Below are 22,245 nucleotides of genomic sequence, written 5' to 3'. Positions count from 1 at the left end.
CTAGCTTATGGACTCTTAAGGGACCCAGAAAACAGGAACCCCCAGAGCCACTGCGGTTTTCTCAGTCCCACTGGAGAACGAGTAACTCCCCAGGACCCCCAGTGAGCTGCCCATGCCCCCTTCCTCTGTCCCAGGAGCAGCCTAGGCTTGTGCCTGCGCCCTGCTTTCCTCTTCCTGGGGTGCCCTCCTCAGAGAGGCCGACCCAGACCCCAGCTGAGCAGCTGCCGTGCGGCTTCAGGACGCCTTCTCCCGGCTGCCACCGTGTGCAGGATCGGGCTAGGGAAGCACTAGACACGCGTGGCGGGAAGGACTCCCGTTGCGCTTCAGTCACTGGCTGCTGGAGGAGGGGCTTGAGCGTGCCCTCTCCTGGGCTTGGATGAAGGACCGGCTGAATTCCCCCAACCTCGGGGTTCTGGAAGCTGACCCACCACCCTTGACCTCCCTGTAGCTTCTTCAGAGGGAAGCGTGAGTAACTGTGTGCTCTGGATCCCCTCCCAGGTGGAGCTGGAGGTCACGTTGCCAGGAGAAGGGAAGGACCGCATCTTCAAGGTGTCCATCAAGTGGGTGTCCTGCGTCAGCTTACAGGCATTACACGATGCACTTTCGGGGCGGCTGCCCAGCGTCCCCTTCGAGACGATCCAAGCCCTCGACGTGGTTATGAGGCATCTGCCGTCCATGAGGTGAGGACCGTCCATGAGGTGGGAACCGAGAAGCCTGAATCCTCTGTCTGAGCAGGTGCCGGTTCTCGGGGACAGGGTGGGGACGGCCGTAGGGGTTTATGCGATGAAAGCAGTAGCAACGCCAGCTCGGGAAAAACTGTCATGTAAAAAGAAATGGCCGGAGCTCGCAGCCAAGCACACAGAGGTCCTGCCTGTCTCTCGGTGCAGCGGCCGCTCCACCCAGCGTGCGGGCTCGGTCCTGCTTCTCAGTCGCCCTCGCGCTCAGGAGCCCTGTTCCAGCCTCTGTGCTTGCGTGGCCTCCGCCTCGAGGAGGGGCCTCTCGGGACCGCGGGAGCGCCTACGCCCACACACTTCGCTTTATTCTATGGGATTCCTTTCACTGATCACCACACTTGAACTTGTTGAGGCAGAGGGTAGGAGGACACTTTGGTGGCTCGTGATTGACCAGATGAAGGCGCAGGGCCACACCAGCTCCCCATGTGACAGCTGTGTGCGAGCCACACCCACCGCTCGGGTTTCCAGTGTGGGACGCCTCTTCCTTCCCCGGGTGGTGTGCACAGTAGGGCCTCAGGAACTCTGAACAATTAAGTGAGAGGAGGAGAACCTGAAACTGGAACGAACCTCCGTACTGAACTCTCCCAATACCGACCAGAACTCTAAGGTTTGAGGGGAGGGGTGTTTTAAGTGTAAGAGGAATCTCCTTGAAGGGCCATGTTAGATTTAAAGGGGACCCTGGTGTTCTCGAAACACAGGGCAGGCTGTCACTCCTGGCAGGGTCCCCGGGCCCCTGCAGGTAGTCTGTCACTGCTTGGAACTGTTGATGTGAGGAAGGCGGGTGGGTGCAAAAGACCCTCGCTCTTAAGGGTTGCTGCTAAAATGTTGAATCCATTTTCGAAAAGAGTGGCGGGAATTACTGTGTTTTTTTTTCTGCATTCCTTTGCATTAATCACCATGTTACTTTTATAATCAGGAGGAAAGTCTTTCATTTGGGGGAAATAGAGAAAGGCTGGGGGAAGCAGAGTGTGTGTGTCCTGGTTGGCGGCTCGGCCTGTAGGCGACAGGGTCTTCCCTCGGGGACCCTCGGTGATGCCGCGGCCGCTGCCCTGGAGAGTGCGGTGGCCTCCGTCTCTGAGCACCTTCAGTCACTCCCCCTGGGAGGGCATGGGTGTTCCCTCACGTGGACCTCACTGTCCCCCGAGACGAGGTCCGAGCTCTGCAGCTCCCGCTCCCCCCCCCCATAGAGGAGCCGGGTGGAAAGGGAACGGGGCCTGGGTGCTTGGTCTCCGCGAGGTCCTCGGCCCTCCGTGCCAGACGCCCCGAGGCCCGGGCGGGACCGGTCTGGCTGGCTGACTGTGGTCGCCTGCACCTGCACCCCTGCCCGCCCCATCCTAGAAGGAGGTGAAGTGCTGTGTGCAGACCCGAGGGCTGCGGGCGAGGCATCGTGGTGGGAGGATCGCGTGGGGAACACGAGGTGTAACCAGACCCCTGTGTCCTCGGCTCGCGGGAGGAAGTTCTCCTGCGTGTGCCCCGCGTGTTGGCCGTGGACACAGGCGGACGGCTTGCGTGTCTGCGGGGTGTGTGCCCGCCGGCCTACCTAGACAAGGCTCCCGTTCCAGGTACACCCCCGTGGGCCGCTCCTTCTTCACGGCGTCCGAGGGCTGCTCCAACCCGCTGGGCGGGGGACGAGAGGTGTGGTTTGGCTTCCATCAGTCCGTCCGGCCTTCTCTTTGGAAGATGATGCTGAATATCGACGGTAAGCAGAGCCCCGGCCACCATCGGGGGGTGAGGGGGGCTGCGAGGCCCCTCCACACGCGCCCGGCGCGCCGCACTGCTCGTGCACGGAGGTAGTGGCGCTCACGCTTGACCGTCAGAGCCTCCGCGGGGCCCCCTCCACAGACACAGCCTGTGGCTCAGGGGGCCGAGAGGGGGTTCCCGGCTGCCCCTCTGTGTTGGACCCCACGTGGGAACAGTAAACTTCAGGGAGCCCGAGACCAGAAGGGGGTCAGAAAGTGCCAGAAAGCCCAGGCCTGCGGTTATCACCGGCTGATGGGTTTTGTTTTTACACCGTGGCATTTTCCTCAGAGGGTGACTTCAGCCTCTGCCAACCCCTCCACTGCCCCTCGGAGTCCACAAGCAGGGGCAGCAGGGGGAGCCGGCCGGCTGCGGGGGTGGCCTGGCCAGGCAGGCCCGGTCACGTCTCGGCTTTTGTCTCTTCTCTTCCCGCCTGTAGTCTCGGCAACAGCATTTTATAAGGCACAGCCAGTAATCGAGTTTGTGTGTGAAGTTTTGGATTTTAAAAGTATTGAAGAACAACAAAAACCTCTGACAGATTCCCAAAGGGTCAAGTTTACCAAAGAAATCAAAGGTAACTAGCTGCCCGCCGCGGTGGATGAGGGACGCGACCTGCATGGCCCTGAGTTTCCCAAGTTCTTGTTCATTCGTGTTTCCGAGGGGAAGGGGCAGGGGGCGGCGGAGGAGCCAGCCCTCAGAGACACATCAGCGCAGGACAAGGACGCCCGCTTCCCAGAGCAGGAACGATTTCTAAATGATGACTTTCTGCGTGGGGTGGCCCGGCAGTGTCCGAGTGCAGATATGAGGGCCAGACAGCTGCAGCACAAGTGTAATCAGTTTTCTCGGGACGTTCCGGAACGTTGATTCCTTGTCATTTAACCGAGCCTGGGTTCCACTCAAGAAAACTCAGTCCAGGGTTCAGTGACCTGGCTGTGTCCTTCTGCCCGTCGTCGGAGAGCTGGCAGGCCCTGTAGGCTCGGCCCCTCTGCACCTGTCCTTCCTGGGGGTGTTCAAAGGCCGGCAGCAGTGCTCATTGCTAAAAATAACCCCGAAGGAAGCACAGAAGGCCGTGGCGGCTGACGCCCCGCCCTCAGCCGAGCCCACGTCGCCCCTCGTCTTTGAGGACACACCCTGCCTCTGGCCCGGGCATCCCTGGGGCAGGGGGCGTCCCTGGGGGTGAGATGGCCCAGCGCGAGGGTCACCCAGAAGGCCCTCGCCGTGGGTCTGTGGGTGAGGTTCCCCTGAAAGCTGATGGGCTGACAGTGGGGTGTGCGCTGCAGGCCCGGGCGAGTCTTGATGCTGAAACCCAGCTGCTGTGTGTTCTCAGGTCTAAAGGTGGAGATAACGCACTGCGGGCAGATGAAGAGGAAGTACCGCGTCTGCAACGTGACCCGGCGGCCCGCCAGCCACCAAACGTAAACGGCCTCCCTGTCAAACGCTTACCAGCTCTGACCTTCACTGTCACTCAGATGTCCAAACTCTGCAGCAATCACTTCTGCAAAGGATTTTCATTCTAGTTATAAAATTCCGAAAGCACACTTCACCTTGTGAAATAAAATAATGAAATTCCCCCTGTATGGGGCGGGGGGAGGGGCTCACCGTCAGTTTTCCTTCTTGAATATGACGGGCGAGGGAAGGTCTTTTTGGTTCATTTTCCAGTCCTCCGTGCTGAGTGGGGTCCAGGGAGGGAGTGGGGATCGGTTGGCGCTGCCTGGATCCACAAGCGTGGCCCGGCCCAGGCCGATGCTGCGGCCTCTGTCTTGAGCTCCCGTCACTTCACAGACAGCCTGGGGTCCAGGTCCGTGTAGTAAGCGTCCTGGTGCACGGATGCAGTGCTGTCTGAGGTTGTGTGGCCCCCTCACCCCACCTTGAGGCCTCCTGGGTCCAGTGAGGACTCGTTAGTTTCTCTCGCGGTCGCTCCGTGGGAAGTGCCTGGTGTGTCTCTGGGTACTGGTTATACCAAGACGCCCAGGGTCCTGTGCAGCAGTGGGGGGGCAAGATGAGCCTGTGTCTTTGTCCCCATGACCTCCTCCCACCGGGCAGAGCGAAGGAGTCGGCAGAGGTCCCCTACCCCTGTGCCCAGCGCCCTCGGCCCCATCCTGCATGGGGGCTGCCCCCCCCCCGTGAGTGCAGGATGCCACTGTGCTCTCCCGCCCCTGCAAGTGGGCCTCTCCTGCCTCAGCCCACCACATGTGGCTGCGGAGGCCTGAGCAGCCCCAGCTTGTCCCTTTCACTGTCCTGTTCTGGAAGGCCTCAGGTTTTCTGGGGCGGACACTTGGAGCGCTCAGCCGGTAACCGACTTTCAGAGTCAGTGCGAGGTCAGCTGGAACGTGCACAGGCTGTTCTTTCTGGATTTGTCTTCGTTTGCCCTGAGTCCTTTCCGTGTACTCCAGATGTATGTGTCGTTTGCCCTGAGTCCTTTCCGTGTACTCCAGGTGTATGCGTCCTTTGTCCTGAGTCCTTTCCGTGTACTCCAGATGTATGTGTCGTTTGCCCTGAGTCCTTTCCGTGTACTCCAGGTGTATGCGTCCTTTGTCCTGAGTCCTTTCCGTGTACTCCAGATGTATGTGTCGTTTGTCCTGAGTCCTTTCCGTGTACTCCAGGTGTATGCGTCCTTTGTCCTGAGTCCTTTCCGTGTACTCCAGATGTATGTGTCGTTTGTCCCGAGTCCTTTCCGTGTACTCCAGGTGTATGCGTCCTTTGTCCTGAGTCCTTTCCGTGTACTCCAGATGTATGTGTCGTTTGCCCTGAGTCCTTTCCGTGTACTCCAGGTGTATGCGTCGTTTGCCCTGAGTCCTTTCCGTGTACTCCAGGTGTATGCGTCGTTTGTGATTGTTGCATATTGTAATATGTATTGCATATTGCATATTGCATATTGTGCGGGTGCTTTTCACTTCCCGACTCCAGAGATAAAACGAAAGTTTAGGGACTTGGGAATGTTCAGATAAGCCAGAGGGCATGATTTGGTTTTGACCCCCAGGGAGGTGCTTTGAATCACCCTCCACCTTCTTCAGCCCTAAGAAGGCAGACCCACAAAGCATCCCTGTGTGAGCAGGCACGTGGGTCTTGGTCACCCATCCCCTGGGGGCCTGGGAAGCTCCGGGGCTGAGCCGCCTCTTTCTTCCCCAGGTTCCCGCTGCAGCAGGAGAGCGGGCAGACGGTGGAGTGCACGGTGGCCCAGTACTTTAAGGATAGGCACAAGCTGGTTCTGCGCTACCCTCACCTCCCATGTTTACAAGTCGGACAGGAGCAGAAACACACCTACCTTCCCCTAGAGGCAAGTCCCCCTCCCTCCATCTCTGTGGGCTGGGAGGAGAACTTCCGGGGCAGGGGTCCCGCTGGCACCCCGGGCCCAAACCTTGTTATTCCTGCCACTGGGGGACCTGGGACAGGTTAACAGATGTGGTCCAGCCTCAGTTTCTGCACTAATAAGATGGGTTTGGTAACTTACAGAATTCGTGTGAAGGTCGAGACCATACGTGTGTGCCCAGCAGGCCCCTGGCACCCAGTAAAACGTGCTCAGGAATCACTTCTGGTTTGAAAAATCCTTGCCTGGGAAAAGATCAAATGCTGAAACTAGGACACAAGTTTTTAAGTCTTTTCTGGTAGTGTTTTAAATTTTCGGTATTTGTCCAGTTACTGGAACACCTGGCCCTTGGTTTGGTTTTGCCTGTGCTGGGTGCAGGAGGCAGACTTCCTTCCCATCCCCCGCAGCTCTGTACTACAGCCCCGTGTCTGAGGACGGGGGTCCGCACAACCCAGGGTGAGGACACAGCCCAACCCCAGCCCGCTGCTGGGTGGTGCTGCTTTCAGCGGCGCGGTTCCCGGCTCGCGCTTCTGTTGTGCTGGGTCTCCTCGGGTGGTTTCTGCCTTGGGCCGGAGGGCCTCCGCCCGTGTGCGGTTCCTAGTGGGTCTCAGGAACAGCCTCCACACTGGCGTCTGTGTGGCGCCTCACAGCTCACCCGTGAGGAACAGGTGTGTCACGGGCAGAGCTGGGCGCCAGCTCTCGCGCTTGGCCTCAGACCCGTGCCCGCTTCCCAGCCCGCTGCTGACACCCGGTTCTTGCGTTTCTTCATAGGTCTGTAACATAGTGGCGGGACAGAGATGTATAAAAAAGCTGACCGACAATCAGACCTCAACCATGATCAGAGCGACTGCCAGGTCAGCCCCCGATCGGCAGGAAGAGATTAGCAAATTGGTGAGCGTCACATCCTCGGGTGGGGACACCCTGGGGATGCCAGCTCAGGGTGCCCAGGGCAAGGCCCCCCGATGCTTTGGACAGACTGGGCTTCTGGAAGGAAGCGAAGTCCACCCGACTCTGTGCCTTTCCTTCTTCCCTTTTCAAGATGCGAAGTGCCAGCTTTAACACAGACCCGTATGTCCGTGAGTTTGGAATCATGGTCAGAGACGAGATGACCGACGTGACCGGGCGGGTCCTCCAGCCGCCCTCCATCCTCTACGGGGGCCGGGTAGGTGGACGGCCGGGTGGGCTGTTTGTGGGTGTTGGGAGTGTGCGTCTGAACGTCGATGTTGGAGCGGCAGCACCTGACCCACACGCACACATCCTCAGGTGTAGACCATGGTCAAGGTAAAGGATTCTTCCTGACCCAGTGTGAACCTGTAACAGCCATGGGCCTTCGTAAAGGACTGGTTTCCTTAACCCTTTTAAAGTTTTCTGAATCACCCCTTTTCTTTTCAAAAGGTAAACTTTATTATCTCATCAAAATTTTAAAAGCATCATTCTTTGTATGATGGGTACTCTGCCAGTGACGAGTTGCTCTCCAGAAGTTCGTGCCGCTTTTCTGCTTTCTAACTGTTGTTTTGGAGGTATGTGGGAGCAAGTACGTCAGTTTAGTCACGGGCACAGTTCTGTCTGTTGGTTCTTGCCCATTTGACCTCTGGTTCTGGTCAGTACGGTCCTGACCCTTGAGCCCCTTAGAACTCACGAGAAGTTCTTCTCTCCTTTCCTCCTGGCACCTCCCCTGTAGCTGCAGCGCAGGTGGTGGAGCTCAGCTTCCAGGGTCACAGCTTTGGGAATCCCCTGGCCGTCCAGTGGTTAGGGCTTGGCGCTTTTACTGCCGGGGCCTGGGTTCAATCCCTGGTCAGGGAACTAAGGTCCTACAAGCCGCGGGGCACAGCCAAGAAAAAGAGCGAGCGAGCGCGCGCACACGATAGAGAGTGAGAGAGAGAGAGAGAGAGAGAACGAGAACAAAGGTCATGGCTTTTGTGGGTCAGTGAGCACCTGTGGGAGCCTGTGTTCTACATGACTTGACACCTTTTTACCTGATGGGGTGGGACTCCAGTCCTCAGCGCCTCTGGCAAGCTTTAGTTTTGTTTTTTTGTTTTGTTTTTTCGGCTGCGTTGGCTCTTTGTTGCTGCGCGCGGGCTTTCTCTAGTTGCGGCGAGTGGAGGGTACTCTTCATTGCGGTGCACAGGCTTCTCATTGCGGTGGCTTCTCTTGTTGCAGAGCACGGGCTCTAGGCACATGGGCTTCAGTAGTTGCAGCATGCGGGCTCAGTAGTTGCGGCATGCAGGCCCTAGAGCATGCAGGCTTCAGTAGTTGTGGCTCGCGGGCTCTAGAGCGCAGCCTCAGTAGTCGTGGCGCACGGGCCCAGCCGCTCCGCGGCATGTGGGATCTTCCCGGACCGGGGCACGAACCCGTGTCCCCTGCATCAGCAGGCGGACTCTCAACCACTGCGCCACCAGGGAAGCCCCCCTTCAGTTTTGTTTGCAGGACTTTTTCCTTTCTTATTTTAAAATATAAGTTCTATTTTTTTAAGTGTTTCAAAGTTCAAAAGATACAAAGAATTATAGGGAGAAAAATCTCTTTCTCCCCAGATCCTGGTTACTTTCCCAGGAGGCAATTCTCCTTGTAAAATCGCTCCAGGGATTATTCACATATTTTTTTCACCCCTTCTTGTGCAGATAGCTGCATATTAAGTACACGTTTGTGCCTTGCCTTTTTTTACTTAATATTTTCTCTTCGATCCCATGGAGATCTTGGAATGTGTGTGACCTCTGGCTTGTCGTTTTTGACCGTTGCGTGGTATTCCTTTGTGGGGGGAGCCCCACCCTAGCCAGTGGGCATGGGGGCTGCTCCCCGTTCTCTGCAGGGTGCCTTCTGAGCAAGGCCTCCTGGCTCCTTCTCAGCCCACTTGTGCACCTGGGAGCTCAGACGCTGCAGACACAGCACCTTCTTGACCCTCCCTGTGGCCCTAGGAGGGAGAGGTGGATTCCCTTTCACAGGTCAGTGAGGAGATGCCCGAGGTAGTGAGACTTACATAGTGAAACCAAGATTGCATATCCAGCGCCTTTGCACCTTTTAGTAAAGACAGGAGTCATCTGGAAAACAAAGCAGCTCTTGTAATCTAACCTTGCAAGAATGTTAGAATTGGAAGGATCCAAACTTTAAATGCTTCTAAATGAATGAATTTTTCCAGATGTTTTAAACATTGTAATGGGAGCGAACACTTCTCATCACCTGCCCTACCCATTGTCCTGTTAGACAAAACATTAAATGTCCCCCAGGGACATCCGGCAACGTCTGGACTGGAATCTGATGGGCAGCAGCTGCTGGCACCCTCCAGCGCACAGGACTGCCACACAGCAGCCAGCCAGCCACGTGCCCACTGCAGGGCTGAGGCTGAGAAACGCTCCGATAGTAAGAGTGCACTGCAGTGTAAACTGTGCGTGCGTGCGTGTGTGTGTGTGTGTGTGTGTGTGTGTGTGTTTACTTACTGAGTCTGGAACACTACACTTGGTGGTGGCTCTGTCTTATAGAAGGAGGCTCGCAGGAGCTGGGTAGTGGTTTAGAAAATACAGGAAACAAAAACATTCATTTGTGTAATATTTGATTTTTACAATATGCTTATATTATTTTAGTAGGAAAAAAGTGTTTTTCATTAAAAAACACTTTTGCAGAGTAAATGACAGCAACTCAGACACAGCCCTGTCCTTCAGGGCCTGCTGCCCGCTGGCCTGGGATGGCAGCTCTGCCCCCTCCACCCGGCCCTGGCTAAAAAAGGAGGCCAGTGCCAAAGCCTTCTCTCTGACTCAGGCCCAGCCTGTAGGACTCGCGCTTTCTCTGTAGGGCACACAAGGGTCCAGCCAGCACAGCTCCAGTCACAGCGTCCCTTCCTGACTGTCCCTTGTGCTCCAGAATCACTTGAAGGCAGTTCAGAGATTCCTTCAGTGAGTGTTGAGACCTGGTCGTTTCTGGTTGAGAGATGACACAATTAAGTGGATGCGTCATCTGCTGTTGTTTTCCTTCCGAAATGGGAATGGCTTACACAACTGCAGGCAGCGGCGCGTGGAGCCGGGGAAGCGGTGGGCTCGGTCCTAGCTGGCCTGTCTGCTCCGGGCACAGGACTGGGAAGAAACACCTTGCTTCCCTTCCCTTCCCTTCCCTTCCTTCCCTGGCTGCCCCGCTGATAACGGATGAGGTAGAATGAACGGAAGCCTGTTTATAAGACAAGAAGCCTTCCCGTAACGTCGTGAAGCACTTCTTTTCCTCCAGGCGACCCGTGACATTGGATGGAGCTCTGGGCCCTCCCTGCTCAGCCTTCCGGGCACCCCCCTGCTCCCCACAATCTACTTCTTCACCCCTCCATCCTCCCTCCACCTCTCACCCCTCCATCCATCCTCTGTCCGTCCATCCATCCATCCATCCTGCACACACCTGTGGGACCCCTGCGGTGCCAGGCGGCTCAGAGATGGGGAGTCTACGCAAAGGTTCCCTTCTCAGCCTCAGGAGCTGCCATCTGGTCAGGGGACCAACAGCAGTAGGGACAGTAACAAAATCCAAGGTCAGAGGAATATGTTTTCCGTTTTCTTCTTACTCTAAACTTCTCGCCGTTTGCAGAATAAAGCGATTGCCACCCCTGTCCAGGGCGTCTGGGACATGAGGAACAAGCAGTTCCACACGGGCATTGAGATCAAGGTGTGGGCCATTGCGTGCTTCGCCCCCCAGCGGCAATGCACGGAGGTGCACCTCAAGTAAGGCCCCCAGGGGTGGGGGGAGGGGGCCACGGGGAAGGCCCGCTGCGTCAGGCTGGGCAGGTCGTGGGCTCCGTTTGGAGGGCAGGGGTTGGCAGCCTTTCCCCGTGGAAGGGCACTGCCTGGGGTGGCCGGGCCGGGAAGTGGGGGACCCCGGTGCTGCTTTGCTTCTCAGACTCGCTGTTGGAGCGAGTGTGAAGAGGTGGGGCAGGTTCTGTAAGAAACAAAACAGCAAGTGAAGAGTAAGTGTGCAAAGTGGAGGCAAGGGAGGAGATTGTCTCAGCCCAGCCGGGCCCAGTGTCAGACCCTTTGAAAGCGGCCCCATAAACATGCTCACGCTTCTGTGCCAAACAGACCCAGCAGGGAGAGGAGGGCTTTTGTCTCCTGCCTCCCTGGGGTGGGAGCAGGGGGCGCCCTGCAGGGAGAGGAGGGCTTTTGTCTCCTGCCTCCCTGGGGTGGGAGCAGGGGCGCCCAGCAGGGAGGGGAGGGCTTTTGTCTCCTGCCTCCCTGGGGTGGGAGCAGGGGCACCCAGCAGGGAGGGGAGGGCTTTTGTCTCCTGCCTCCCTGGGGTGGGAGAAGGGGCGCCCAGCAGGGAGGGGAGGGCTTTTGTCTCCTGCCTCCCTGGGGTGGGAGCAGGGGCGCCCAGCAGGGAGAGGAGGGCTTTTGTCTCCTGCCTCCCTGGGGTGGGAGCAGGGGCGCCCAGCAGGGAGAGGAGGGCTTTTGTCTCCTGCCTCCCTGGGGTGGGAGCAGGGGCGCCCAGCAGGGAGAGGAGGGCTTTTGTCTCCTGCCTCCCTGGGGTGGGAGCAGGGGCGCCCAGCAGGGAGAGGAGGGCTTTTGTCTCCTGCCTCCCTGGGGTGGGAGCAGGGGGCCTGCAAAGCGGGGTAAGGTAGCAGTGGGCATTGCAGCAGAGAGTGGCTCCAGAGAGCTGTGGCTCTCAGGACTCTGGGGAGGGGCGGGGCCTCTCCTCCACGCCACCAGCGGAGAAGCTGGGAGCGCGGGATGTCGGGGGACAGAGTGGGTTAGAGTCCGACCTCGGGGTGCCTCCCCTCTCCGTGTCCTGTCCATGGCCCCCATTTCACTTTTCCTGGAGCCAGATGGCCCCAGGGTACGTGCACGTGTGGGCGTGGGTGTGCGCTGGAGGTCAAGCGCTAACTGGCTGCAGCGGGTCGGAGTGTCCTGACTTTATGGTAAAAGGCGGTGGTGTTTCTATTCCTGAGCTTAAAATAGGAGCCGTGGCTCTGTCTCCCCAGCCCCGCCTGTGATTTCACAGGGCCTGTCGGCCGCAGCTGTCGGTGCTACTCTAACTGGGGGCTGTTTGGTTTTCTCCCGTGATTATGTCATCCGAGTCGAAGTTGCACACACAGGAATAACTGGGGGGAAATCCAAGGGGACAGTCAGCTCACAGTTTTCCTCACCCTGACAACGCTCGGCATCCGCAGGAAAGTGGGCGGCAGCTGCTCACACACGGCTTTCAAAGGACAGCACTTGTCGCTGCCCTGGGAGTGTCACAGCCGGTGAGGGGGCAGCGTGGCCCCGACTTGAAGTCTCCTGTGTCATCGTGACTTTACAGTAACCTGCACGGTTAGCACGAACGGCCGCCTTTGTTTGTTACCATGTTGAAACGGCCTTGTCCAGGGCTTCAGCTCGGATTTGGATCCGACGAAGACGGTTTGGGGTCTGGAGCTGTTAGGACTGTGCCCTTTCCCCAGGGCTTCCGGTTGGTCGGAATCATCGGCGCTCTCGATGCTTCACGTAACGAACCTCCTCCTCCTTCAGGTCCTTCACGGAGCAGCTCAGAAAGATCTCGAGAGACGCAGGAATGCCGATCCAGGGCCAGCCGTGCTTCTGTAAATACGCCCAGGGCGCAGATAGCGTGGAGCCCATGTTCAGGCACCTGAAGAACACGTACGCCGGCCTGCAGCTGGTGGTGGTCATCCTGCCCGGAAAAACCCCCGTCTACGGTAGGCCTCGGCGCGCGCACGGCCTCTGGCCGCTGCCGGTGGCGCTGTGGGTGTGCGGTGCCGCCTCAGCCCTCCGTGTCTCTACCGCACCGAGGAGCTGCCTGTCTCTGGCTCACTCGAGAGCTAGGAAAGACCGGGTGGCTTCTGATTGCGGCCGCGCACGTGCCCAGGGCCGCCCTTGGTAGTCTTGTCCGGGGCCGCGGTTCCCGGAGGCCGGCGTCCTGCGGTGGCACAGGACTCGACACGTGTGCGGTTACCTACTGCGCCGCCCGACGCAGACGTCAGCTGGATGGAGGAGCAGCCAGGCGGCGCACACGCAGTCACCCACTCGGGGCGCCGTCCTCAGCTCCGGCCTGGGACTCACTTCTCCACTTGTGAGCTGTGCCCGCCTCAGAATCCTCTGGAAGCTGATCAGAGTCCTTTCTGCCAGAAGGGCGGTTGCACTTTCACATGGCTGAAAGTTACCAGGCCCCTGTGATGGAGTCCCAGGCCCTGGGTTGGGAAGCTCTGGGGCGCTGGTGGTGTAGACAGGTGGCGGCGGCATGGGGAGGTGGGTGCCGGGTGCGTCTGCCGGAAACCCTCTGGGGACCAGAGGCCCCAGCACGGGAGGTGTGTGGGTGCCCCAGGGCAAAGGGAACAGGTGTGTCGGTGTCGCTGACTGGATCCCCCGTCCGGGCAGCGACGGAGCACTTGCTCCGTGTCCAGGGAAAGGAGGAAAGAGAAAGCCCTCAGAATTCCCATGCTACGCACGCATCTTCTCCCAGGCCCGCCCAGGGAGCGGCTGACCAGTTGCTTCACGAAAGAACCCGGGAGTAGAGGGGGTGTGGGCCCAGAGAGGTCTTGGATGTCGGATCTGCGTTTGCCGAGGGTGTGAGGATGCCAGTGTTTATATTTTTAACGACTCGGGCATTGGCTTGCTTGCAATCCTGAGCACCGTGACGGAGGGTGGCCTTCGGAATGCAAGCCCTGTATTCCAGCCTGGCTCTGCCCGCACCGCCCTGCAGGCCTGGATCAGTCGCAGAAACGCTCCTGACAGGACTGGGCTGCACCCGCCCGGCCTCTGAGTGAGCGGGACACACGCCCCGCAGCTAGCACAGGCCTGGGCGGCGTGGAGCAGAGCTGGAACCCGGGCTCTGACCCCTTCTTCCACGGGCTTGGCTGCACGTGGGGCGGGCGGAGGGGAGGCGCCAGGGGAGCCGTCCTGAGCGCACCGTTCCCTCCGCAGCCGAGGTCAAGCGTGTAGGAGACACGGTGCTGGGGATGGCCACGCAGTGTGTGCAGATGAAGAACGTGCAGAGGACCACGCCGCAGACCCTGTCCAATCTCTGCCTGAAGATCAACGTCAAACTGGGCGGCGTGAACAACATCCTGCTGCCCCAGGGGAGGTGAGGCCGGCCTTCCGCCGCGTGTGCGCGGGGCAGCTGGTGCGCGACTCCCCAGCTGGGGGTGGGGGTGGGGCCCCGCCGGGGCCGGCGTCCGCTTCCCTGGACAGTGGGGTGAAGGAAGCGAGTAGGACGCGGGTCTCGGATACTCTCGGTCCAGGGGACCAGGGCCATCTGCAGGCCACTGAGGACTGGGTGCAGGGGCCCGAGGAGAAGGGACTTCTTACCCCGTCCAGGGCCGGGGGTCCCACACGTGAGATGTGGTGGCTGCCCTGAGCGGGGGTGGCTCTGCCACGAGGGCTCGTTGGACTCGCTCGGTTCACTCAGCGGCAGGTTCTGTGTTTACTGAGCGCCTACTGTGTGCAGAAGCCCTAGCCTTCCAGCGCAGGCCCTGGTGGGAGGGTCCAGAAACGCACTTCCCAGGTGAGCAACAGTGACACAGCGGAAGGGACAGGAGCTCAGAAGGGTGAGGGTTTCACAGGGGAGACTGCAGCCACTGGAGGGGGCGGGATCACGTGGGCGCCTGGGAGGAGAGCAGTCCAGAGGGCACAGGCCGTGCAAGGGCCCTGTGGTACAGCCTGCCAGGAGTGCGGCAGGTGTTCCACTGAGAGACTGAGGGGCAGAGGGCTGCTGGGGGGCCTGGCCCTCCCTCCGGGGGAGCGCATCCATGGGAGGGAGGTTCACGAGTGGAGGTGTAGCTCCGGTGACCTCGTTCTAAAAGGCGACTCCAGCTCCGGGTGGAGTGGGGACCGGGCCCTCCTGCGTTGTCCCAGGAGAGGTGCTGGGGCACGGCTGGGGCGGGATGGTCTGTGAATGGAAGAGGAGACTCGAGAGTGAGTCCGAGCCTGCGCCTCTGGGGCGGTTAGGCAGCAGTGGATGAGGAAGCTGGGCTGTGCGTCAGACACTGGGGGTGGGGGGGGGAGGGGAAACAGAGGCCTGGTGTTGGTGGGGTTTGTTCAGGGATCCTCACGTGGAGGTGGTATTTAAGGCCTCTAGGCTGGAGAGAAGCCCCAGGGCAGGGTGTAGATAGGAAGGACATCCAAGCCCTCGGCCTGGGGAGTCCGGGGTTGGAAAGGCAGCACTGGGGCCTGGTGGGGTCGGGGGAAGAGCCAGTGCGTGGCCGTGTCACTCGGTGCCAACCGGCCAAGTGCGATGAGGTCCGAGGCTCCACCATGGGACTGGGGGACGTGTGCAGGTCGTCGGTGGCCTTGCAAAGAGGAGTCTCGTTGCCATGGCAGCACGAGGCCTGCTTGGGAGGCAGTAAAGGGATCGGCTAATTCCGGGAGCTTTGCCACAAGGCGAGCAAGGGAAGTGAGGGAGCTGTGGGAAGAGAGTGGAGTCCGGAGGCAGGTGTGGTTCTGCTGGTGTAAGGTGTGAGTCATAACTGCATGTGTTGTGCTGCGATGCTCCCGGGACCCATCCAGGATTGGGGGAGGGGGCAGCAGGGAAGAGCCACGGGGTGGGGGTGGGGGTGGGGGGCAGGCGCAGGGGGGGCGGGAGAGCACAGGCCGTCAGGGAAAAGAGGCGAGTGAGGCACAGAGAGAGGAAGCTCCAGGGCGCACAGCCGGTGAGACTGGGACCCGCCGGCCGGCTCGAGAGCCGTGCCCCCAACGCTGGCGCTTCAGGGTCGTGACCGCTGGGGTGCAGCCGGCGCTTAGAAGACCCAGGGAGAGAGCTTAGAGCAGTACTTCTCACCTGGGGCGGTGTCGCAGCCCTGGGAGTGTGTGGTCATGTCTGGAGGAGATGTAGGGGTGTCGGGACGGGGGCTGGCCTCTAACGGGTAGAGAACAAGGGTGCTCCTGGGCACCCTGCAGCGCGGCTGCAGGTCCAGGGTTGGGTAACAAACCGTGGGACTCTTTGTATGTATAATTATCTTGGAATTTTCAGCCGTCTCCGTGGGTAGAACCCTCATGTCCCTGAGCCCAGCCACAGCAGCTGTCAGCACCTCAGCCCTCTCATTCAGTCTACACTCCACCTACACCCTCTCCCCCACCGCCTTATTCTGAAGCAGATCTCACACCAAGCATCTTTTCACCCGTAAGGTTTCTGTACATGTGACTGAAAGATAAGGAGTCCTTACAGACACGGCCACAGTACCCTTAGCACACAAAGTAACGCTGGTGCCAGTACCCTGAGAGGTCCGGGCAGTGTCCCCGAGCCTTGGCCTCTGACGCTCCCGCATCCCCTCACAGGCCTCCGGTGTTCCAGCAGCCCGTCATCTTTCTGGGGGCGGATGTCACACACCCCCCTGCCGGGGATGGGAAGAAGCCGTCCATCGCCGCCGTGAGTATCACCTCCTGCCGGGTCCCGTTGGTCTGTGTTCCTGCGTGATCGGCATCTCCATGCTTCTTGGCCCTTTCCTTGTCTGAGCAGCATGAACAGTGCAGCAGGGTGGCCCCGTGGGGTCATGTCCCTGGCACTCGCTGTCTGGTTCCCTCTGGGCGGCACCTGCGGGCGATTGGTTTCAGGCCAGCTTGCCTTTGGGACACCCGTCACTCTTAGGGGTCGGAATCTAGGAGTGTCGTGTGTAGAGGTGCACATGGCTTTGGGAAAACAGTGTGCTTGAAGGAATTAGGAACACTGTCACTGTCACTGTCGCCAGGTACCTTCTCTGGGCTGATGTAATTCAGCCACATCTAATCACAAGCAGAATTAGGGGTTCAGAACAATTGTTGATTTTCTTATTAGGTCCCTCGGGAAAACCTTTACTCTTTGGAACACGTTTATAAGCGCTACAGCGACGCATTCAGAAGAATAGTAAAGGTGGTGGGTTTGCATGTGACGAGCCCTCTCCTGGACCCCCTTCACCCCTAGAGCGGGGGCCCTCGGGGCTCCTGCTGACCCCTGTTGCCCCGCAGGTCGTGGGCAGCATGGACGCCCACCCGAACCGCTACTGCGCCACCGTGCGCGTCCAGCAGCACCGGCAGGAGATCATCCAGGACCTGGCGGCCATGGTGCGTGAGCTTCTCATCCAGTTCTACAAGTCCACACGCTTCAAGCCCACCCGCATCATCTTCTACCGAGACGGTGTCTCCGAGGGGCAGTTCCAGCAGGTCGGCCGTCTCCCCCGCGTTTTCCCTGCCCTCTTCTCGGTGTCTTAAACTCCCCTGTTTCTCGGCAGGACGGCTCCTTGGGTTCGCTAATGAAGACGGTGGGGTGGGTTTTGTTTTGCCCCCGGGTTTACTGGTCCCCGTGTGGGCGGTAGTGATGGACTTGGGGTTGTCAGGGGTCTGCTGCAGGTGGGGCGGAGAGGCCTGTCCAGGCGGACCCGGTCCAGAACACGCCAGCCAGGGGCCCTTCCCGGCTCCAGGTTTTGCCTTGTAGGCTGTGGGGGGTCTCTGTGGGGCAGGGACACCACTGTGGCTTGGGGGTCACCTCTGTCTGCAAAGGAGGGGGTGGGCCGGAGTGAGGAGAGCGCAGAGCAGGGTGAGGAAAGTGGCTGGGCGGAGGGTAGGTGGGAGCCCTTTGGAAATAGTCAGTAGGACGCAGCCACTGTTTGGACGTGGAGGGAGAGGCGGCACCTTAGGTGGCGTGTGGGGCATCGCCTTGAGGAAGCGTCTGGAAGGCAGGGGAGCCTCTTGGACACCGGGGCACTGGAGGAGGGGCAGGTGAGGACCAAAGGGGGTGTGTTGCTGTGCTCCAGGTGAAAGCACCCGCAGCACCTCCAAGTCGAGGGGAGTGTGGGCAGCGGCGGATCCATCTGACCCTGGAACTCGGGGGTTGATGCCCTGCGTGTGTCCATGCTTGGCCAGGGCTAATGCCACCTCCACCCCTGCCGCGTCTCCAGTGCACGCTTCGTCGAGAGACAGTAGCGGGGAAGGCAGAAGTATCCAATGCTGCAGGAGACCCACCCAGACAGAAAGACATCCTAAGAGGCACCCCAGTGTGTCCCAAGGCCCCAGGCCACCCTGCTAGGCAGGTGGGGTGGCACGTGACCAGGCACGGGTGCCAGTGCCTTCCTGGTCCAAAGTAGGAGCAGCTGAGGCCACAGCGGGCGAAGGGGGGTGGCTTGAGGTTCCTTGACCGTCTGGTAGCTCTTGGCCAGGGCCCCTGATTCAGAGCTTCTGTGGGAACCTGGGTTGGGGTTCCTGTGCCGCCTCTCGGGTCCAGATCCAGCTTGTGCCAGCCGGCCTCGAAGCCCCTCTTATACAAAACCGTCTGGTTCCCTCCGTTGGGAGATGTTCTCCCCTCTTCTGAGCACCCGTTCACCCTCTGTCATGGGCATTCTTACTACAGAAGAGGGTTTGTGTCATCCTCCGTTTTCTCTCTCGGTGAACGCACTCCACATCTTACAGAATCACCACAATGGGGTTTCTGGACCCAGAACCCAAGACATATTTTTGAGACACATCGCAGCACAATATTTGACAAGGGCAGTTGCTGAAACCTGAGGTGTGTGGTCCCTGTAGCAGCCATCAGCCCCCGTGCCGGGCTGTGTGCCTGTTCATCTCTGCCACAGGTGGGGGAGCAGAGACAGTGCCAGCATCCTTGTACCCTAACTCCTGGCGCTTCGCAGGTGACTTTAGTCTTCACTGCAAGCTTGCAAGGTGGGATGTTCCCATTTTAAAACTGAAAAAACTGGGGATCAGACAGGGTGCATGGCTTTCCAGAGCCACACGGTTGCTTAGTGGTAGAGCTAGGATTTGACCTCAGGTCCAGCTCCTAAGCCAGTGGGTTTTTGGGTTTTTTTGTTTTGTTTTGTTTTGTTTTTTACTAGATTCTCTCCATCTTCTCCAATCCAAAAACAAGCTGTTGGATTGATTTGTTCATGTGTGTGTTTCCCACAGTGCCTCATGTCCACGGTGGGTGGTAGCACTTAGAACATTCCAGAGCCTGCGCTCAGCCTGTTTCTCTGTTATCTAACCTAAAACATTTAACCACGAAACCTGGGTATCGTTTGCTCCATGATATTATTGAAGAAACAGGCTCAGAGAGACAGAATCACACAGGTAACAGCAAGCTAGTGGAACTACAAGCCTTAACGTAAACATGTATCAAACATACACACGATTAAGGGATTCATTCCAAGATAGCGAGAGGCCTGAAAACATAATAATGATCCTCAAAAGTGTTCTCCTTGGGCTCCCCTGGTGGCGCAGTGGTTGAGAGTCCGCCTGCCAACGCAGGGGACGCGGATTCGTGCCCCGGTCCGGGAAGATCCCACATGCCGCGGAGCGCCCGTGAGCCACGGCCGCTGAGCCTGCGCGTCCGGAGCCTGTGCTCCGCAACGGGAGAGACCATGACAGTGAGAGGCCCGCGTACCGCGAAAAAAAAAAAAAAGTGTTCTTCTTTCTTTCCATAGGTTCTTCACCACGAGTTACTGGCTATCCGAGAGGCATGCATTAAGCTAGAAAAAGACTACCAGCCGGGGATCACGTTCATAGTGGTCCAGAAGAGGCACCACACTCGGCTGTTCTGCACCGACAAGAACGAGCGGGTGAGTGTCCTCGACCCTGGGCTGTGCAGCCTCGAGGGACACGGGTCTCACGCCCTGCACCACCTCCCAGGCTCTTGGGAGACCCGGCCCTTCGTGGCAACGCAGCCTGAGACGTTGGAGAAGGGCTCTCCTCAGTTTGGTGAGAAGTTTGAACCTGCAAACCCCACAGGTCCAGGATAGGTCCAGGCAGATGTCATTTATCCGATAAGGAAATTACCAAAGGTGAGGTTTCAGGGCCAGTTAGCAACCATGGTCATAGACAGCATAGTGTAAAGAACGCGGGAGAATGCAGTAAAGTGGGGAGCCCACGGGGTGGTTGGAGTGCTGGAAGAGGGCCTGGGGAGCTCACTCAGGGGTCTGGTCTGGAGAACACTGACAGACAGCGGTGTCCAAGCTCCTCATCCCTCTCCTGGCTGCTCCAGAGCAAGAACCACGAGCATGCAGGAGACTTAAGACTTGTAGTGGTAACTGCTGAGAATTGTCCACAGTTGGAGAAAGATCAGAACCCTTAGGTTAAAAGGCCTCTTCTGTTCCCAACAGGATAAATAAAAATAAATCCATACCTAGACACATTGTCCTAAAACTGCACAGCGTCAAAGTAACTGCATGAGATAAAAGACCTCCCAGAAGGGAAGGACATTCCATCAGACTGTCCGCCAGCGGGGCTGGAAGCCGGGCGTTAGTGTCCACGTGGTGCAGCCCACTAACGCCACAGTGGCACCACAGCACCGAAAATGCTTCTTGCCTAAATGGAAGACAAAATGCAAATTGAGAGTCAATAGCGAGGAAAAGGGGTACTTTGTCATGATCACCGAGAAGACAGAACAGCTGTGACGTGGATGTACCTCACGCCATGACCTAAAAATATGTAAAGAAAAAAAGTAAAGCAAAAACAGGCAGAATTTTAAGGAGAAATTGACAAACACACCATCAAAGAGGTCTGTTTTAACAGACCACCATCAGAAAGTGAAACAGGGACAAGTTAGTAGAAACTGAAAATGGGAAGAAAGGAATGAGCCAGACCTGACAGACAGAACTCTGCCTGTGACAGCTGAGCTCACGCTGAGGGCTTACAGGAGCTGGCGTTGTCCCAGGTCACAAAAGAGGTCTCAGGAGATTGCCAAACCTCAGTATTCTACAAACCACATTTTTTTAAAAAAAATAATTTATTTGGGGGGGGGGGCTGCACTGGGTCTTCGTTGCTGCGCGCAGGCTTTCTCTAGTTGCGGCGAGCGGAGGCTACTCTTTGTTGCGGTGTGCGGGTTTCTCATTGCGGTGGCTTCTCTTGTTGTGGAGCACGGGCCCTAGAGTGCTCAGGCTTCAGTAATTGTGGCATGTGAGCTCAGTAGTTGCAGTGCACGGGCTCTAGGGCACGTGGGCTCGATAGTTGCAGTGCACGGGCTCTAGGGCACGTGGGCTTCAGTAGCTGCGGCGCTTGGGCTCAGTAGTTGTGGCTTGTGGGTTCTAGAGTGTAGGCTCAGTAGTTGTGGTGCATGGGCTTAGTTGCTTGACGGCATGTGGGATCTTCCCGGACCAGGGCTCGAACCCGTGTCCCCTGCATTGGCAGGCAGATTCTTAACCACTGCGCCACCAGGGAAGTCCCCAAACCACATTTTCTGTTACGTAGGAAAAAGCGTAAGAAAACTTAAAATTTTGATTTCAAGCCCACTGCGGGGCTTCCCTGGTGGCGCAGTGGTTAAGAATCTGCCTGCCAATGCAGGGGACACGGGTTCGAGCACTGGTCCGGGAAGATCCCACATGCCGCGGAGCAACTGAGCCCACGTGCCACAACTACTGAAGCCCGCCTGCCTAGAGCCCGTGCCCCGCAACAAGAGAAGCCACCGCGATGAGAAGCCCTCACACTGCAATGAAGAGTAGCCCCCGCTTGCTGCAACTGGAGAAAACCCACACACAGCAACAAAGACCCAGTGCAGCCAAAAATAAATAAATAAATGTATTTATTTAAAAAAAAAAAGAAAGCACTGCATTAAAAATGTAAAGAGGGCCTTTCTCACCTTCTGAGATGGCCCACACTCTGTCTGTGGAGTGTGTTTCTCTCTGAATGAGTCCACTTCTTGCCTATCACTTGGTCTCTCAGTGAATTCTTTCTGTGATGAGACATCAAGAACCTGAGCTTCATTGGGTCCTGAAACCAAGTGTGTGATCTCAGTTGGAAGACTGGGTGTTGGCCGGGTTCGAGTCCCGCCTGTGTGGGTTCAAGTCCCAGTCTGAGGTGCACGGTTTCACCATTATTTAACACATACTAAGTCCAGGCTCACAACGAAATAACTTTCCTTTGTATCAATTAGTAGATTATTGTGAATTCTTATTATTTCCTTGTGGAGCCTGAAAAGTAGTCAGAACAGAGCCTCAGGAGTATTCCCTTCTTGACTTTCAGAAAAAAAAAAAATAAAAAAAATAAAAAATAAATAAAAATGTAAAGAGAATAATCAATTGTGAAATGATTAGAAATGAACAAAAACGAGAATTTCCTATCAAACCTTGTGCAGTGCACTAAAGCAGGCATTTACAGGTAAGAGTCTAGACATAGGTAAGAGTCTAGACATAGGTAAGAGTCTAGACATAGGTAAGAGTCTAGACATAGGTAAGAGTCTAGACATAGGTAAGAGTCTAGACATAGGTGCTTTTGTTGTGAGACAAGAAAGAGAGCCATGAATAAGTCTGAAGCTACAGGAAGGATGTCAGTCCCAGTGGTCAAGGGAAAGCTGAGGAGTTGGTGTGCATAGGCCCCTTGCCACCTCAGCCTGCAGACTTCTCTTGCCAGGAGTCGGGAGGGCTCAAAGTCAGCTTATTCCAGCACCCCACTTTCTCTCTCAGAATAGAAAATCGTGAACTAGAAAATGAAGAAGCAATAGAGCATATTAACGCAAGCAAAAGGTACTTCTCTGAAGATAGATAAACCCAGCAAGACTCAACAAAAAGAACACTTGTAATTACGTTGGGAACAGAAGGGCAACAATGGCTGCAGAGGGAGTATG

The 22,245-nt window shown here is 57.6% G+C and overlaps 1 protein-coding gene across 6 annotated transcripts in view; it reads left to right on the top strand.

Annotated features, from left to right (window-relative positions):
• AGO2 (argonaute RISC catalytic component 2) overlaps positions 1-22,245 on the top strand; it is a 104,108-nt gene that overhangs the window by 69,246 nt on the left and 12,617 nt on the right. For 5 of the 6 annotated variants that reach the window (XM_059995239.1, XM_059995238.1, XM_059995237.1 and 2 more), the window contains 13 exons: positions 499-680; positions 2,297-2,433; positions 2,911-3,045; positions 3,799-3,886; positions 5,601-5,748; positions 6,550-6,669; positions 6,818-6,940; positions 10,333-10,466; positions 12,243-12,427; positions 13,653-13,812; positions 16,002-16,092; positions 16,668-16,862; positions 19,112-19,246. In XM_059995239.1, the coding sequence (XP_059851222.1) occupies positions 499-680; positions 2,297-2,433; positions 2,911-3,045; positions 3,799-3,886; positions 5,601-5,748; positions 6,550-6,669; positions 6,818-6,940; positions 10,333-10,466; positions 12,243-12,427; positions 13,653-13,812; positions 16,002-16,092; positions 16,668-16,862; positions 19,112-19,246 (1,833 nt within the window). Of the gene's footprint in view, positions 1-498; positions 681-2,296; positions 2,434-2,910; positions 3,046-3,798; positions 3,887-5,600; positions 5,749-6,549; positions 6,670-6,817; positions 6,941-10,332; positions 10,467-12,242; positions 12,428-13,652; positions 13,813-16,001; positions 16,093-16,667; positions 16,863-19,111; positions 19,247-19,786; positions 20,733-22,245 lie in introns of those variants that run through there. The other variant, XM_059995240.1, reaches the window with a different exon arrangement.

This window comes from Delphinus delphis, chromosome 17, assembly GCF_949987515.2.
Source record: "Delphinus delphis chromosome 17, mDelDel1.2, whole genome shotgun sequence".
Lineage (NCBI taxonomy): Eukaryota > Metazoa > Chordata > Mammalia > Artiodactyla > Delphinidae > Delphinus > Delphinus delphis.
The sequence above is the reverse complement of the archived record's forward strand: the minus strand, read 5'-3'. Positions and strand labels throughout refer to the sequence as shown.